The following is an 18913-nucleotide window of genomic DNA, read 5'->3' as shown; positions in this document are numbered from 1 at the left end:
GGATGAGAGAACTGGCCCTTTGCAGACAAAAGGTGCCCTGGGGGGCAGGGGGGTGGTTCAGTGCTGAGCTGAGCAGAGCAGCCCAGAGGCCCCTGCACACCTGCTCTGGGTCAGTGCTAGGCCACTGCCTTCAAATACCCTGGGGGAAAGCCGCTTAGGAATGCTTAGACAAGACAGATGAGCGTCCGTGCTGAGTGGACAGTGGAATTGGTGTGGCTCTAAGTTCCTTCAAATGCCAGATTGTATGACAGGACAAAGACGGAGTCAAGTAGGAGTGGTGGAGCCCACGTGGGTGCTGGGCTTTATGGTATGGGTAGGAGTCAGAAGAGGACTGGCCTGCAGAGAAGGAGCCCTCACAGAACCCCTTCAGCAACAGGGAGGGCGGGGTGAGGGGACAGAACCTTGAACAGGGAGGCTGCAGTCAGTGTGGCCCACTGTGATGGGGGAAGGGAGTGACCTAATGGGTCTGAACCTGGTGGCTGAGGAAGGTGGATGGACTGGGGCCTGGACCATTGGGGAAATTTGGAGATGTGATACTAGTTGAGCAGAGAGAAACAGGAGGATAAAATGGACACATGCCATTAGGTGGATAGTGTGTGGATGGTGGACTACTTAGAGAAGTAGTGAGGTTATGGGGGGCAGTTTGGGGAGGGGGAGAAGAGGTTTATACATGTTATTCTGAGGTTATGTCAAGCCACGCTCAAGGTGCAAGGTGGCCGGGTGAGAAATATGGGCCTGGCACTCAGGTGAGAAACATCAAGGACCAGAGAGACTGGAGGTGACCCCTTGGAGGAAGGGAGTTGAAAACCTAAAACTTCTCTGAAAAAATGAAGTCTATTTAAAAAAAGAGGTGGATAATTAGGCCGTTTTGAAGACAATATGTTGATTACAAGATGCTCTTAGGAACCCAGCCTTCTTTTACCTTTCTACTCTGCCATCCTGATGATGTAGCTTTCATCTTCCGTGCTTCATCATAGTTACAGTATGGCTGCTCTCCCTCCAGCATCTCATCAGGGCAGGAAGTCATGTGTTGGTTAGGGTATAGTTTTCTCTGATGTAAGTGATAGATTCCAAATTGTGGAGTTTAAATATAAAGGTAAAAATTTCTTTGTTGTGTAAGAGTCGAAATATAGACAGCTTTCCTTAGACTGGTAGAGCAGCCATACCGTTCTGCAAATGAGAATTCCATCTCTGTGTCCAGAGTGATTGCTTTACCTTTTCCCTTCTCATCTGCATCCCAGCTGCCAGGAAGAAGGAAGTGGACAGAGGGGGTGAATGTCCATTCTGTGTGCACATAGCTTTCAGTCACATGCCATTGCCCAGAACTTAGGTCCATGATTATACCATGAATTTTGGGCTTGTGTCCAGCCAACCCTCTACCTTTATTACTAAGGGTATGAAGTCCCTGCCTTAGACGGGAAGAGTGAAGAACAAATGTTGGTGCCAGCTGGGTCTGCCTCCTTTAGAGAGTTTTTCCAGAACCTCCACCAGCAATTTCCATCTGCTGTTCACTGAAGAGAACTGTGTCATGTGGCCACCCTTGGTAGCCGGGGAGACTGGAAAATATAGTTTTAGGTGGGTACACTGTCACCCCAAACAAAATCAGGTTCTCTTTATAAGACAAAAGGGGGAAATGCATATCGGGTGGGTAACTGGCAATGTCTGCCTCAGCAAGGAGAAAATTTCAAAGAAGGGGCAGTTAAGAACACTATGCCATGGAGAAATCAAGTTGTGACAGTACCCAGGCAAGGCCAGGGGTGTAGTAAGGAGGAGATTGTGGTGTCCTTGGGGAGAGAGGAAGCAGAAGAGTAGTGGGGTGGAGGCAGGTGGAGATAGGTCAAGGGGAGAATGTGGGGCTGAGGAGGAGAGACAGCAGGATTGCGTAGGAGCTGGGAGTTGTGAATGGGTTGAACAGAGGCTTCATTCCCACCAGGAGAGACCTGAGGGGGAAAAGCTAAAACTGTAAAACTCTTAGAAGAAAATAGGAGTAAGTCTTCGTTTCTTAGATATGACACCACAAGCATAATATTATCCTATGTTGCAGACAAGGAAGCTGAGGCTCATAGAGGCTAAGTAACTTGTCCAGGATCACATAGCTGGCTTCAGAGTTTAGCTTTTCACCACTACCATCTCCTAAGGGAGACCGGAATGCATCTGGAGACGAATATAGTGGCAACTAGCTCTCTTGGACTTTGAGCTTCTGAGCAAATTAATCTTCACTAGTACTCTCCTTTTACTAGCTGATGACTGGTCCAAATCCTCTTCATTCCTCAGGCAGAGCGTGGGCTGAGTCTCACAGTTTCAGAAGCTTACTAAGAGGAAGCTTATCCTGGGGCAGCTGCTGGGGGGGCCCTAATCTCTGCTTCTGCTGCATTGTCCAATGTATGTTTTCTACTCTTCACTGAAATCATAGTTTAGTTCTAATTTGAGTGGAGGAATATTTGGGGGCATCGATTCTGCTGTTGATTGCAAGAAAAAGTCTTCAAGCCTTTGGCTCCATGCCACTCAATAAAATAATGTAAGCACTTGGTCTTACATTACAAAGACTTTATACGTTATTTTTATAAAAAATTTTCTTGAGAGACAGGGATAGGACTGAAACACACGGGTTCAGAGCCAACAGACTTGGTTCTGTGGTATTTGGTTACACCACATCTTTTTCCCAAGGCCATAGACATTATTTCAGGAGAAGCTCAGGTATTCTGAGAAACCGGGAAGTTTCAGGAAATTCCTTCAGCGATAGTGCCATCAAGTCCCTGGCATGTGTGCCTCGGCTGGAGTCTCCTTGAATTGTGAGCATCTATTTTAGTTCTCTCATCACTTGGGTAGCATTGACCTTGGGTATGGGCAGCATTGACCTTGGGTATGGGCAGCCGGTTGGCTGTGGCTAGTCTCTGAGGCCTGTGATATTTTTCTGGCAGTGGCTGTGCTGATAAGAATGGAATGTGAATCTCCCTGGGGAGCTTTAGGTCAAACTAAACTGCCTTTGCCTCTGGGTCACCAGATTCTAGTAACTGATGCACCCCCATTTCACTCTGCTGCAAACAGGCAGACTTGGAAGGAGTGGCTGCTATGATACTGATACAGCAAGCCAATATCGGGGAGAAAAGGACCATTAAAGTGCTTATGGTGAACACACATTGACAGCCTCCCACTGGTTTCAGTTTTAGAACATGGACGCTCCATGAAGGCAAATATCAATGTTTGTATTAGGGTTCTTCAGAGAAATACAACCAATAAGATATGTCTTATCCATCTAGTCTAATCTAGTTTAATCTATCTAATCCATCTAGTCTGTCTAGAGAGACTTATTTCAAGCAACTGGCTCACACCATTTTGGGGGCTGGCAAGTCTGAAATCTGTAGACTGGACCAGCAGGCTGGAAATTCAGGTGAGAATTGATGTTGCAGTCTTCAGTCCAAAATCTGCCCGGCAGGCTAGCAGGTAGGATTTCTGGGTTGCTGTCTTGAGGCAGACGATCCTTTGTGGATCTGACATAGAGTCCAACACACACTAGTCACCAGTGAACATGTGTGGAATGAGGGAATGGATGAAGGGACACCCATCTGGGAGGCAGCTTCAGGGAGGTGCTAGGCGTACAGGCTCTGGGGTCAGACTGCCTGGCTTGGGTCCGAGCTCTGTCACTTTCTGTGTGACTTCAGCTACGTCACGTAACTCTTCTGGGCCTCAATTTCCTTACTTTAAAAATGGCAATAATATTACCTACTTCATAGGAGTTTTCTGAAGACTAAATCTGTATAAAGTACTTAGAACTTCATCTGGCACATGATAAGCATTCCATAAATGTTAACAACTATTATGATTATTATTTTCTGAACCCAGACTGACATAGTATCCCACTGGGGGCCGGGGAAAGTATATCCATGATTATTTAATTTTCCTCTGAAAGTTTTAGCCGGGAAACAGAAGACAAGGGCATATTTACTAGAAAAGTGGGGATAAAGTGATTATTTTAAAACGTATGAAATGATTATTTCCCTGAAAGAAGCCAAGAGAATCAGCCAAAAGATTTTTAGAATCCATAATAGCAGCAAGATGGCATATATAAAAGAAATACATAACAATCAGCATTACCCAATTACAAAATATTGTGGTGGAGGGAGGGAAGCTATCAAATTTAAAGGACCTTATGATGGGTGTCGTCTATACATTGATATTTGATATAGATAAATAAAACATGGACATCTTGTAATTCTTGAATTCTTAGAATAAACCTTATTTGGTCCTATTTTATTATATTCACATATTTCTTATTTTGGTTTGCTAATATTTTCTTAGATATTTTCATCTTAATTTTTTGTGTCCTTTTTTTGTTAGATTTTAGTATTGAGGTCAAATCAGTTCCTTAAAAAACCTGGGACACTTTTTATCCTTAGAAAGTGCTGGAGAAGGTGATATAGTGAGACACTTACACAGCAAAAGGCAGGATGGTGCGGGTGACAGTGGAGTCAGACACTCTGCTTTCAGCCCTGGTCTGTTTCCATCAGCTATGTGACTTTATGCAGGTTACGTCATTACTACAAGCTTTGCTTCCCTCATCTGCAAAGTGGGCACAACAGTGGTACCTGCGTCAAAGATGAGAGAAAGTAGGGGTTGCAGGGGGAGATGAAGGACAACTTCCGTGGACCTGGCAGCACTCACCACTCCCTGGTCTCTGCTTTGGAAGGCCCCCTCCTAAGCCAGGGACTCCAGGGCTCTGGACCCTCATCCCCTGTTGAGGGACTCCCACAGCCTTTGGTCCCCAATTCCACTCAGGTTTCTTTCATTGTAGGATTTTGTGTACAGGGGCAGGCAGGGAAGGAGGTGAATATATTGAAGCAGAGGAATTATAAGTGATAAAACTACTTAAAAATAGGCCTTTTTTGTTCTATGCTGTCTTAAATTCTATTAGGGTTTAACTTAACCAGTCTGATTGCCTGGTTTCTCAATGTACAAGCATTGAAAAATGCAGAAAAGATGATACCTCCAGAGTGGTGTGCTGATGGCTTCCTCAGAAACACTGTCCTAGTTCTCATGCAGGTGCCTGGATCCCTTGTGACCATGGGACTGGAGAATTCTGTGGGAAAACTGAAGCACTTCCTCAAAACGCAACTTTGCAGTTGTTTGAAGATAAAAGCGGGGGCTATCAATGGGCCCTTCTGAACTTCTCTAGAACTTCTGAGGTATTCTGAAATATTTTCTCCTGCCATCCCATGCTTCTTCCCCTCTGGGCATCTAAAGCATGTATTTTGTCTACTGTCCATTTGGTATCTATTTTTGATTCATAACTGCTGATAACATGAGTTACAAAAAAATCTTCCAGATTAAAGAACTTTGGGTTTGCTCTTTCTAATAGTTAGGGTCTGGCCATCATCAGGGGTTCACTGGTTTCTGCTCCCGGCTGAGCCCCTGGCTCAGCTCTGGGTGAGGCTGCAAGCCCCTGTTGGCTGCTGCCCCCACCCCAGAATACCTCTCCTGGGAATTCACACAAAAGGCTGTTCAGCAGCTCAGTTCAGTGCACTCATGGGAACTTTCTTCCTAGTAGGATCACAAGAATTGAAGGAATGTCAACATCAGGACCGTCTAGAGAAATTTAATCAAAATGAGATGGCAAAGGAATACGTCCCAGATGAAGGAACAAGGTAAAACCCCAGAAGAACAACCAAGTGAAGTGGAGGTAGGCAATCTACCTGAGAAAGAGTTCAGAGTAATGATCGTAAAGATGATCCAAGAACTCGGGAAGAGAATGGACGCACAGAGCGAGAAGTTACAAGAAGATTTTAACAGAGTTAGAAAATATAAAGAACAACCAAATAGAGTTGAAGAATACAATAACTGAAATGAAAAGTACACTAGAAGGAATCAATAGCAGAATAAATGAGGCCAAAAAAAAAAAAAAAAGAATAAATGAGGCAGAAGAACGAATCATTGAGCTGGAAGACAGAGTGGTGGAAGTCACTGCCACGGAACAGAATAAAGAATGAATAGAAATGAGGACAGTTTAAGAGACCTCTGGGACAACATCAAGTGCACCAACATTCACATTATAGGGGTCCCAGAAGGAGAAGAGAGAGAGACAAAGGGCCTGAGAAAATATTTGAAGAGATAATAGCTGAAAACTTCCCTAACATGGGAAAGGAAACAGTAACCCAACTTCTGGAGGCACAGAGATTCCCATACAGGGTTAACCCAAGGAGGAACATGCTGAGACACATAATAATCAAACTGACAAAAATTAAAGGTAAGGAGAAAATATTAAAGGCAACAAGGGAAAAGCAACAAATAACACACAAGGGAATCCCCATAAAGTTATCAGCTGACTTTTCAGCAGAAACTCTGCAGGCCAGAAGGGAGTGGCACAATATATTTAAAGTGATGAGAGGGAAAAACCTATAACCAAGAATACTCTACCCAGCAGGGTTCTCATTCAGATTTGATGGAGAAGTCAAAAGCTTTACAGACAAGCAAAAGCTAAAATGATTCAGCGCCACCAAACCAGCTTTACAACAAATGCTAAAGGAACTTCTCTAGACAGAAAAGAGAAGGCCACAACTAGAAACAAGAAAATTACAAAATGGGAAAGCTCACCTGTAAAGGACTGTCAAGAGAGAAAAAGATTTTTTCTGTGTGAGGAAGAAAGTTTTGAAGAAGTCTGTGTTTATAGGAATCTCAAACTTGTCTTCTGAAGATGGGTTGAGTGTTGTGTATTTGTGTAAACTTGAGGCTAGTACCTTGCACATAGCTTAACTAAGAAGGAGGGTCTTGGCGGCATTTGAAGGGACTGTGAATGCAGATTCTCTGCCCATAAGGAGCAGTCGGGTTGGAGGCTGCTGCATGTTTTTGTAGGACCATGCAAGTGGTTTTCTTTTCTCCTTTAAAAGAATCAAAAAAAATTTTTTTAAACCATACTTTCCCCTCTTATTTGGTCTCAAGAATAAAAAATATGATTGTTTCAGTACTATAATATAATTCCTGTGACTTCATATCACAATATTAAGTGTGCCCTGGTGAGATTTCTGTCCTCTTCTCCTCCAGCACAACCACAAAACCAGGAAGCGGGAAAGTACTGCGAGCCTGGTATACATGAAGCCCTGATGGGGAGGGAACTCAGCCACTGAGCTGGTTACCCGCTCCTGTGCTGGTTCCTGGCTCCATTTTACCTTTGTCCACTGGCTTCCCCCTTTCTCCAAACCTCAAAGCCTTTGCTACCCTAGGTAGCCAGGACTCACGTTCTCCCCATTTATCTTCTCTCATCTGCTCTGGGCTTCGGTCCTTCTCTGTAAAAGTGGGCTGAGCCCTTATGGGAGGAGAACTGGGGAGGGGGCCATCCTTTTCCTTTATAAGAAATGAAATGAAAGGAAGCAAAGATGAGACAAAGTGTGGTGTACCTTGACATTCTGATGACAAAGAGCCTACACGCCCCCTTTGCTGGACTCCCGTCTTCAGGGAAAAGCTATGTCTTGAATTGATAGACAGCAAAACAGCTCTTTCTGATTACCCCACTATGTGTGTCCCTTCCCGATATGCAAAAACATGTAAAAATAGCCATGGGAATGATCAAGCAGATTTGTGCTGTTACATTCCAGGGATTTCACTTCATGGGCACAGATTTTAAAAATTTCCCAACATGGTCAGGCATGAGTACACGGAACTCTGTGGAGTGGACCGGGTTTGGCAGTGAAATGTGTGTGCCAGTCCAACAGAGTCAGACTTCATTATTTTATTTCCCGTAAAGCCCTGTGACGTCACAGTGTTTCAGGACAGATTGTTGTTCTGTGTAGGTTCCTGCTTATCTAGAGCCTCTTCCAGGTGTGGGTGTCTGAAACGAACCGTCAAGTTGATTGCCAGCAGGTAGGGTCACCTTGTTGCCTCCTCTGATGCCCGTGAATGTTTTGTCTCCTGTCTCCGTTAGGCGGGGCAAGAAGCACAGCATCATCTTAAGGACACAGCTGTCCGTGAGGGTCCATGCCTGCATCGGTGAGTGACATCTGCCGAAGGGGATGCTTGCCATCTGCCCTCAGTGATTAAGCATGATGATTAATGCCACTTACGGGAATAAAATGCAATATTCACTATTATGCTATCTACGCTGGGGTTAACCCCTGTCATGTATTGTTAGAGCTTTTAGGGAAGCAATTTCTGGCAGTAGTTTTTGAAGCCCTGTTTCATTCTGGCTGCCTTTGCTGTTTGGTTCGTGAACAGAGCTCGAGGTAAGACAGACACATCGGTGCTGAGGTTCTTTCTGGCGATGCTGGGAGAGATGGGGTTCTTCCTGGGGCTGTGCCAGTGTGAACCTCCAGCCAGTTGAAGTGACCTTTTTTTTTTTTAATTTATTTTTTTATACAGCAGGTTCTTGTTAGTCATCCATTTTATACACATCAGTGTATACATGTCAATCCCAATCTGAAGTGACCTTTACGTGCCTTCTGGTGGCTCTCTGCAGCTCCCTGTGGGGAAGTGGGGCCTGAAGCTCCAGGCTGTGGTCTCAGGAGATTGAAGGGAAGTCTCAGGTCAGTGCAGGACAGGGCACACGTGGATACAGAGCAATACGGTGTTGAGCGGACGTATCTGTGGTTCAGATGGCTTGCCTGCGGTCACACAGGAAACCCCACTGACGCCCATTCCTGCAGCCATTGATTTTCCCGGACCCATTGCTTTCCCCAGTATACACGTGGGCTGAATGGCAACAAAAGCAGTAATTTATGCTAAGTAGACAGTCTCCATGGGAAGGTTTCCTCCTCGCATTCGGCCGAGTTGAGGCAAGTATGTAATATAAAAAGGAAAAAGAAAGGAACTAAGTTTCATTTTATGCATAGAAGTTTTCCATATCTGAGTCATTTTGTGTTTATTTAATATATGTTGTGGTCTTAATTCAGGTCTGTAATTAGCAGAGCATCAATCATCCTGTCGAGGCCCAGTCTGCACCTGGAGTGTGGTATGCATGGGTGGAGTGGAGAGAATCGTTTCTGGTTCCTCTTCTTTCTCCCTGCTTTCCTGTTGGAGACCCAGGGATGGGGTGAGGGAACAGCTGGATGTGGAGGGGAAGCTGTGTAATTTTACTTCATTTGGTGTGAAGTGGGTGAGGCTGCAGGTGTCCCGAGGGACAGTGTTTGTCTTGCTCTGTGGTTGGCGAGTAATTGTGTAGCCGACATGTAAACCTCGGGGGCTGGAGGGTCAGGGCGTCAGGAGGTTCGTGATCTTGTTGGAGACAAAGCGAGATCTGTAGGACCTTCATTACTGACCCTGTTCCTCAACTGCCTGTAGCACTGAGTGACCTTAAAATATGCACCAAAATAGGCTTTCTTTATTACTTGCTTTATATTTTTCAAATTATTTTATGTGTATAAATCATGTCTGCCTGAAGAAAAAGCCTGTGACCTATGACTTTAGTTAAATTCCCTTCTGACCCTCATCCTGGATCTAGGACAAATCCAGGCACATACTATGTGCTGAATACAACCAATACTGAATATTGGTTGAAATATAGCTGATAACCAGTTGAGATTTGGGACATGATATGAATTGGTATTTCCCAGGAACAGTAAGGCTGTGGAAAGCAGATTTACACGAAAACTGGCTAGATCAAAATCCTAATGAGCTAACTACCTTTTAACAAAATTCATTCTTTTGCAGTATACACTTAAAATGTTTCAAGTACAGGATTTTTCTAACCAGCTTCCACGTTATTGAATCACTGCATTAACTGGTGTATCGTTGTGTAGTCCCATGTCATACACATAAACACACATCTCGTCTCCATGGCACCTGAGCCCCAGCAGCCAGTCCAGCCCACTCTCTCTCAGGACGCCCAGGTCTTCCTATTTGAAGGGTTAAACTGGGTGCTGACAGGATCAGTGTGTTTATTCTCAAACCTGCTTATGCCAGTTGCACTTGCTATTGGAATTATGTAATTTAATGAAATGGGATGTGAACGTTTTATAAACTGATTAAATACAAGGATACAAAGTCATTGCTGTGAGTATATTGGAAAAGATTCAAAATTAGTTACTACAAAAGTATTTCTGTCAACATGAGTGGGTTGTGATAACTACAAAAGGTGGGGGAATGTTGTAAAAATCCGGAAGGATTCTAGTCTTTGTAAGTTCTTGCTTGACTTCAAAGACACTGAGATTGGGAATCATAGACTATATTATGTGAGTGGTTCATGAAAGGAGGTCCACGGGGAGTCCCATTAGACCTTTATTCAAAGAAAGGTCATGCCCCAAATGATGTGAGGGTGCATCTCCTGTGCTGTGTGCCTGGCAACCAACTGTGTCTGAGAAACAGGACGGTCAGTCACCATGGCTGCAAGTTAAAGTCTTAAGGTGTGTATGTGTCATTTTTAAAAGATTTCTGCTTTAATCAGTTTTCACCATTAATTACCTCAGGCCTGAGTGTGTTAGATGAGAGGGTTTGACTGTGTGAATTAACATCAGTGCCCAAGAAGGCAAAGTTCTTCCTTTGTATTAAAAAACCCTCTTTCCCCTTCCCTTTCCTGTTATTGGCAAGATCTGGAATAGATTTATTATACTAGCATTAAATATTATCCTTTGGTTTATGTGTAGACAAAGGAATGTATGCATCATATGTGTGATGTACCAGTCCCCGTTGTGACATATTCTTTCCCTTTCCAAATGGCAATATTAGATGAGATTTCTTTTTTTTTTTAAATTAATTAATTAATTTATTGGCTGTGTTGGGTTTCATTTTTGTGCGAGGGCTTTCTCCAGTTGCGGCGAGCAGGGGCCACTCTTCATCGCGGTGCGCGGGCCTCTCACTGTCGCGGCCTCTCTTGTTGCGGAGCACAGGCTCCAGACGCGCAGGCTCAGTAGTTGTGGCTCACGGGCCTAGCCGCTCTGCGGCATGTGGGATCTTCCCGGACCGGGGCATGAACCCGTGTCCCCTGCATTGGCAGGCGGATTCTTAACTACTGCGCCACCAGGGAAGCCCTAGATGAGATTTCTGTGGGATTTAAAAAAAAAAAAAAAACCAAACCGGGAACAATCTTCCGTTGAAATGGCAAAAGAAAGCATGACGGGGGGAGAAAACCTTTTTCACATCAGTTGGTTGGGTCCTTGTTTCCTTTCAAGATATTTCCCCTCTTCACCATCTAAGAAATGATTGAGTGATTATAGGCGTGGGACAGTGACTGCTGGCTTAGGCCTAGCACCGTACACAGCTCCCCCAAAGACCTACCTTCCCACTGCACGATTGGACCAGAAGGATCCAGGATCACCTTAGGCTCATGGGCTTAAAATGCTATCAAGTAAATTTCTCCAAAATAATGTTTTCTTCACCCTATATTCTCTTCTCCTTTGTCCCTGTTTTAATTAAGTATAGAATGTTTAGAATCCAGGACTGCGTGTTGATGAATTGGAGGAGACATGCCTTTGGAATTCTCCAGTGTTAACTTTGGAACTCTGTACCCATTGGGATGAGAGTGGAGTGGAGCCTTCATGGTTAGCAACCAAGCAAACCTCATGAGAAATGAAGGCCACGGGGCACTGCTTTGATGGTCCCAGCAAGCAGCTGAGACAGGTCTTTGCTGATAGTAGGAAGCTGGAATGATATTTTGGTACCGAGAGAGGCCCCAAGCTTTTTGTACCTCTGTGCTCCTCTCCACTGTATTACTTTGCACGTTTTTAGTATGACTACTTTTTTTTTTTAAACCTGATTTTTTTTTTTTTTAATTTTTTGGCTGTGTTGGGTCTTCATTGCTGTGTGCGGGCTTTCTCTAGTTGCGGCGAGTGGGGGCTACTCTTTGCTGCGGTGCATGGGCTTCTCATTGCGGTGGCTTCTCCTGTTGTGGAGCGTGGGCTCTAGGTATGCGGACTTCAGTAGTTGCAGCACTCGGGCTCAGTGGTTGCGGCACCTGGGCTCTAGGGTGCACGGGCTTCAGTAGTTGTGGCATACGGGCTCAGTAGTTGTGGCTCGTGGGCTCTAGAGCGCAGGCTCAGTAGTTGTGGTGCATGGGCTTAGTTGCTCTGCGGCATGTGGAATCTTCCCGGACCAGGGATCGAACCCGTGTCCCCTGCATTGGCAGGCAGATTCTTAACCGCTGCGTCACCAGGGAAGTCCCTAGTATGACCACTTGATGTAACATAAGGTAGCAAACAATGCATACCTTGCCTTCTTAATCTAGCTTCAGCCCCTCAAAAAAACAATGGTCATATTGTGGGCATGAACTTAACAGATATAAATAACAAAATCTATGCCCGGCATGTGAAGTTTGCATTTAATGAGGTTAGCTAGAGAAAATAAATTTTTTGGTGCTAGCAAGTGATCCTGTTGCCAGACACCAGAAATATGTTCAGAGGGCCAACTGGCTCTGATGACTAAGTCTCATAATGAAGAGAAAAGGAGTGGAAGAATTGTGGAGTAAGGAATGGAATTGAGAATTTAAAAAAAAATAAGGTTTGAAGTCATTAGAATCCTAAAATTAATATCTGAGTGTTTTCTACCAGCTGACTTCAAAGGCATTTCGTTCGGCTTAAAACCTCTGTGCTTCAGTTTTCTGAAGCAAACCCTGTCTTCTCATCAAGAAAATAAACCCTGTTGATTGATTCTCTGGGACTCATAACGCTGGCACTTTCAAGTATCCAGCATTGAGTTAAACAAAAGGATAAAAAATTGGCTGAAGATTCTGAAGTGTCATTGGTGCTTGTAGTCAGGAAGAACAGCCCAGGGCAAAGGGTCTTTAGACTTTTTAGAGGCATTTCCCCCAAACCTCTGAGATGACAAGGTCTGCCCGTAAGGTAGAGGTGAGCTCGGCAGAAGCTGGCAAGGTGGCCGAAGGGATTAAGCTCTCCACGAGATGAGTCTCATCTCTCGTTAAAGGTCAGATCACAGGGATAAAGACATTTTTAAAGGCAAGAAAACCACGTAGGAGAAGACTGCTTCATCCACTGATCAGAAACGTAGTCATTTTCCAGCAACAGAAACATCAACAGAGCGAGGCATCAATATATCATTTTTTTTTTTTTAAACTTTTGGGTTTATTTATTTATTTATTTATTTATTTATTTATTTATTTATTTGGCTGTGTTGGGTCTTCGTTTCTGTGCGAGGGCTTTCTCTAGTTGCGGCAAGTGGGGGCCACTCTTCATCACGGTGCGCGGGCCTCTCATTATCGCGGCCTCTCTTGTTGCGGAGCACAGGCTCCAGACGCGCAGGCTCAGTAATTGTGGCTCACGGGCCTAGTTGCTCCGCGGCATGTGGGATCCTCCCCGACCAGGGCTCGAACCCGTGTCCCCCGCACCGGCAGGCAGATTCTCAACCACTGTGCCACCAGGGAAGCCCTCAATATATCATTTGCAAAGCATTTTCCTCTCACGAGGAAAGTCATGCAGCTATGTGCTTTCCACTACTCTGTCACAGCAAAGAGCCGAATGACAAACAGTGGAGCATTTCTTCAAGAACCTTCTAGTACAAGAGTGACTGCAGGGATTCAGCTCGTGTGCCAGCCAGTGTAGAGAAGGTGGCTCCCTGGGCACAGTGTTGAGAAGGATCCTGAGGAGGCTATGTGTGGTCTAGTGGGGAAGGATCCTGTCTCAGTGCCGGCTTTCACTGGCGGTGATGGAGGTGGTGTGTGAGTGTGTGGGGTGCGGACAGCAGCTCAGGGGCTCCTGGTGAGGTACAGATTCTGTCCAGTGTCTGAACCCCCTCTAGCTATGGTGTAGAGGGCCCTGGGCTTCTGCGTGCAGAGGGTGGGGAATGGAGCCGTGATCCCTGAACCCTGCCACCGACGCCCCTTGTTCCCCAGTCCCTTTCTCAGGTTCTGCCTTTCTTCTTATGCCTGTGAATACGAGCAGGGCTTCTCCGTCCTCTCCACCTTGCTGAGCTTTCTGACTGACTGTCTTTCCCTCTCTGCTCAGTGCGAGCTGGGCCCTCCAGGCCCTGCAGGGAGGCTCCCCTCCAGCTACCTTTTCCTGTGTTACCCTCACCCCTCAGGCGGGTTGCTGAGTGTTACCTGGATTCCCATGTGGTCCTTACTGCTTCTTGATTTGGACTGTTTTGGGGCTCCCATGAAAACTAGGCCTTCTGGTAACATCAGAATGCCTTTTTGACGCTCTTGGGCCTAGTAGCACCCGGGTGGTGCTTCTGTATTAGCTAATGAAGACGAGGAGCCCCTGGTACCGTGGGTGCTGAGGCACCATGGCCTGTGCAGTGACACGCATTAGCTTGGATGACCAGCCCGTCTGGGTGCTGGGGTGGAGGCCCGCACAGGTGCTGCTGGCTCCCTGTTGTCCGAGGTGGCAGGGCCCCCACTGTCCACTGTGTATCTGCAGGAACAGAGTAGAACAGTCTGTTCTCTGACCGGGAGACACCTCTAGAGTCATTCCTTCCCCTCTTGGGCCCCCGGCCCGTCTCCCTCTGACTCTAGGTCTTGGACCTGGGCTTCTTGCCGACTCTGTCCCTCATCCCACAGGAGGCCGGTTCTGTTCTTGTCCTGCCTCTGCAGCCTTGGGTTAGGGGTGAGGTTCCCTCCTGCCCTGTTTGTGGATGTCACAGTGGCCAGACTCACAGTGTCCTGACCAAACTATTCCCTAGTGGGTTTAGGTGCAGTGGGTCACATTTCCTGTTTTCTGTCCTTTGATGTAGGAATCCAGTGATTCTCCATAAACCCTGGAGCCCATTCCCATTCCTGCTGTCTTTCTGTGGAGCCCTGAGTGGCTGTCTGTGGTCTTGGCACAAGACGGGCTTGGGTTTGAAATCCTGAGTCTGCCTTTGCAGAAGGAGACTGGTGCCTGTATTTTTTTTAAAAAATCTCCTCCCTTTTATACCCCAGCAAGTCTGTGACCCTATTTTGCCCAGAGTTCTGCACTCTAGGTAAAAACAAGCTGTCTGGATTAATCAGATTAAACACTTTTTATCATCTGTTTCCTATTAATCTGTCTCAGCTCCCAGATGACAGACCCCACAGGATGTCCATGTGTCTAGAAGGCTGTTGGGTCTGGGCTGGGGGAGGTCGGCTTCTCAGCCTCTCCCCACTCTGTGTGTGGGGTGGCTCCTCTAAGGTGCCTTACGGTCAAACAGTGATTGACAGATGTGCCCCCTCCCTGACAAAAAAGGAAGAAAGGATATGGGAAGGATGTAAAACATACCACTAGATTGTCAAACAACATATCTGTCACAAATGCTATAGAGTAGATAGATAGCTCAGGAAGGATTTGTTGCCAAAAATTAAAGAACAGCTGGAGAATGAATTTAAAGAATTGCTCTACCATCTGCAGACATGCAGGTAAACATAAATATGGGGGTGAATAAAGAAAAGGAGACACAAACGTATGAGAGAGCACGAGAATCTTCCAGGTACAGCTGGAAACTCAGGTCAGCTACGGAAATTAAGAGGCATCAATAAAAGGGAATATGGACACGAGCAAATGTGAGTTGCACAGGCAAGAAAAGCAGGTGTATCAGGGTCCCTTTCGGCAGGTTTATTTCGTGTTTGTGCTCTCCACCCCTGACCCAAGATTTTTACCTTATTTAAATGATTTATTCATTGTCCCTATAGGACTTTGTTACCTCTCCTCTCTAAGGATCTCTAGATGTTGAATGATAGAATTTGAATGTTGCCTTGGAACCATTATAATTGTGTTTGCTTTGCATTGTCCTAGTGAAATTCTAGCCAACAAAAAAATTGACACTGGAGAATGTAGTCGTATTGGTGGAGACACCTGTAGCAGATGTTATAAGACAAGTTTAAACCACGTGCTGGCAATTAGACTCCAAAGTTGCTGTCCAGCAGAACCTTAGTTCTATCTAGAAAACAACCCCTGGTAAAGAAACCACCATGCTTTCGATTTCTTCAAGAGTGTCCTGGGACTTCCCTGGTGGTACAGTGGTTAAGAATACGCCTACCAATGCAGGGGACACGGTTCGATCCCTGGTCTGGGAAGATCCCACATGTTACGGAGCAACTAAGCCGGTGAGCCACAACTACTGAACCTGTGCTCTAGAGCCCGCAAGCTACAACTACTGAGCCCGCGTGCCACAGCTACTGAAACCCACGTGCCTAGAGCCCATGCTCTGCAACAAGAGAAGCCACCACGATGAGAAGCTCACACACCACAACGAAGAATAGCCCCTGCTCGCCGCAACTAGAGAAAGCCCGCGTGCAGCAACGAAGACCCAACGTAGCCCAAAAATTAATTAATTAATTAATTATTAAAAAAAGAGTGTCTTTCCTATAATGCTTTCCACTCACAGGTCTGCCCCGCATGTGGGGTGCAGTGCAAGCTCTTGTGCCTGGCTCTCTGCGCTTGTGCCGATCCCCATGAAGAGACAGCCTCATTCTTATCACGGATCAATAAAAGTGTATGTCAGGAAACAAATGCTTTGTCTCATTACTAGAGACATTGATATCCAGAGGGCTTGGGAGCTGAAAATTAGGATGGATGGCTTGCAAACGTCCTGCTACATGGAGATTCTCCAAGGATTGGGTATACACTCATGTACTTTTCAGGTCTTTCTGAGACACTTGGAGAAAACAGATTTTTGGGGAGGCGGATTCTTTGGGCATTTTACCAATTTCTGTTGTGTTAGAAATACCTAATGGGAAGTATTTTAACTTGGAAAAAAACACATGGAAAGCATTAGTAGTTCAGCAAAACATGCAGCCAGTTGAAGATTTAATTTAAAGGAGAAAAAATGGTGTTGGAGGATTTGTTAAAGTGCTGTTGGTCTCCAGTTCACATAATAGAGTAATAGCGATGAAATGGCAAAGGAGAAAATTAAGGTTAGTATAATTGAAATCTTGTCAGCATCACTGAAAAGAACAAATTCTGTTGTTTATTATACCCAGAGGTGATATGATTTATCTGTATCCTAGTAACTGCACTGTGATGGTGTGGGCAGGAAGGGGGTCCACTTTACAAGGATGTAGGGGAATCTTTGTGGGACGAAGTATAGTGCTAGGTGTGCATTTAACACTTCAGTCATTTCCTAGTCTTTTAGAAAGGCTCCACTTTAGATTCAATGGTCAACTTAATAACAATCTTAAAATTAGATAATGTAGCTACCAGTATTTCAAAAGTTGTAAAATGCTAGAGATGATTAGTCTGAGAACTAACCCTAACCCTAAACTGTAGATTGTTTATGTCAGCCATTTAAAAAAGGTCATGTGAACCATGTTCACTGAATAACACCTTTGCAGTTTTTCCTTTCTCACCCACGTTTCACGGACCCTCACTACCCCTCCTGAGCCTCGGGAGGGGCTGAGAAAGGTGGGCATTTTCTCAAGGCCATGTGCTTGGGAGGTGCAGGGACTAAGGCTTGATGCTCTCGATTCCCTGACTGGTGGTCTTTGCCCTGGCCTGCTGCTTCTCTTTTTAGGCCATTTTATATAGTCTTTAGCCCTTTTCTAGCTATGTGATTGCAGATACCAATGCAACTTTCTGGTTTGAAAAGTCTGAGAAAGGCTGCCGAAACATCTAATATAACATTTTCCCTAAGTGAAGTTTCACCAGGCTTCAAAGGACGGTCTTCCAGTCGAGTTCCTGTGTGCTTCACAGATTGTCTTAGGGAAAAGGAAACAGCCAAGAGAAATGGATTTCACCCTTCAAGAGCTGACCACATTTAGTAATGCAGTTAAAATCCCTTCTTCTGAGCTGGGCTGCCGACTCCTGGAGATGGAGTTGGAGCTTCCGGGTCCCTTCCAGGCTACATCCTGACCCACTGGACACACGGCCTCTCGTTTTGGGCTTTGTGTTGGGAAGTCCCTGGAAATCGTTGCCTCTGGCTTTAGGAGCTGCCCAAAAGGAACAGAAGGGTTCTGGGCTGGAAGCCATGAGTCCTCCTGTTCCTGGTTTGGAGATCTGGTTCTTATCTGGGAAGATCTGTGAGGTAGGGATTCTGTGCCAGGTAGAGGCTACCTCTTGAGTATTGAAGGTGGACTGTTTTGTGTCCAGCCTACAGAAGCTGACCTCAAATTATTTGTTGAGTAAATAAAGCCTCTTGTGATATTGTGGTTTGTATTAAGAAATGTGTATTTGGTCTTCATCCTGTTTCTGGCACAGAGCTCCTAAAGCCCTTGGAATTTCCTAAGTGATGAGAGCAACAAAGGTGTTTTTTGTTATATTAACAAGGTGACTTTTGGACCCCCATCTAGGGATGGGGGCTGGTTTCCAGTGGAGCCAACCATGTGATTAGAGGGTTGGAACTTTCCGATTTACCCCCTGACCTTTGGGGAGATAAGAGAGGCTAGAGGTTGAATGAATCACCAGTGGGCAATGATCTAATCAGTCATGACCATATAATGAAGCCTCCATTAAAAACCCCAAAAGGATGGGGTTCAGAGAACTTCTGGGTTGGCGAACCCATGGAGATTCAGGGAGACTGGCAGGCGTGAAGAGGGCATGGAAGATCCTTGCCCTTTCTCTTTACTTTGCCCTGTGCATCTTTTCCATGTGGCTGTTCCTGAGTTACATCCTTCTATAATGAACTGGTGACCTAGTGAGTAAAATGTTTCTCTAAGTTCTGTGAGCCACTCTAGCAAATTAATCAAACCCAAGGAGGAGTTCATTGGAACCTCTGATCTATTGCTGGTTGATCAGAAGCATGGGTGACAACCTGGACCTGGGATTGGCCTCTGAAGCGGGGTGGGGGCAGTCTTGTGGGACCACATGTAGGACAACTACTGAGCCAGGTAGATAGTGTCAGCATTGAGGTGAATTGTAGGACACCCAGCTGGTGGGCTGAGGATTGCTTGCTTGTGTGGGGAACACACACACACACACACACACACACACATTGGAATTGGGTCCAGGAACCCAAAAGAGCCACTGAGAAGGCTGTGGAACTGACGTGTATTTAAGTTTAATTCGTTTGCTTCAGAAATGAATTTCTTTGGTATTTTCTCAGAAAGAAGAATAAAAGGCAGTAAATAGAACGTGAAAGTAAATAGAAAGTAACA

At 45.4% G+C, this 18913-nt stretch overlaps 1 protein-coding gene across 11 annotated transcripts in view; it reads left to right on the top strand.

Annotated features, from left to right (window-relative positions):
• FHOD3 (formin homology 2 domain containing 3) overlaps positions 1 to 18913 on the top strand; it is a 491067-nt gene that overhangs the window by 65340 nt on the left and 406814 nt on the right. For 10 of the 11 annotated variants that reach the window (XM_082354165.1, XM_082354171.1, XM_082354169.1 and 7 more), the window contains exon 3: positions 7913 to 7977. The exons of the other annotated variant lie outside the window; for it this stretch is intronic. In XM_082354165.1, the coding sequence (XP_082210291.1) occupies positions 7913 to 7977 (65 nt within the window). The remainder of the gene's footprint in view (positions 1 to 7912; positions 7978 to 18913) is intronic. 11 annotated transcript variants of the gene reach the window in all.

Source organism: Balaenoptera borealis (genome assembly GCF_965194805.1).
Source record: "Balaenoptera borealis genome assembly, chromosome: 14".
NCBI lineage: Eukaryota > Metazoa > Chordata > Mammalia > Artiodactyla > Balaenopteridae > Balaenoptera > Balaenoptera borealis.
Note: the sequence above shows the minus strand (reverse complement) of the source record. Positions and strands in the feature narration are given on the sequence as shown.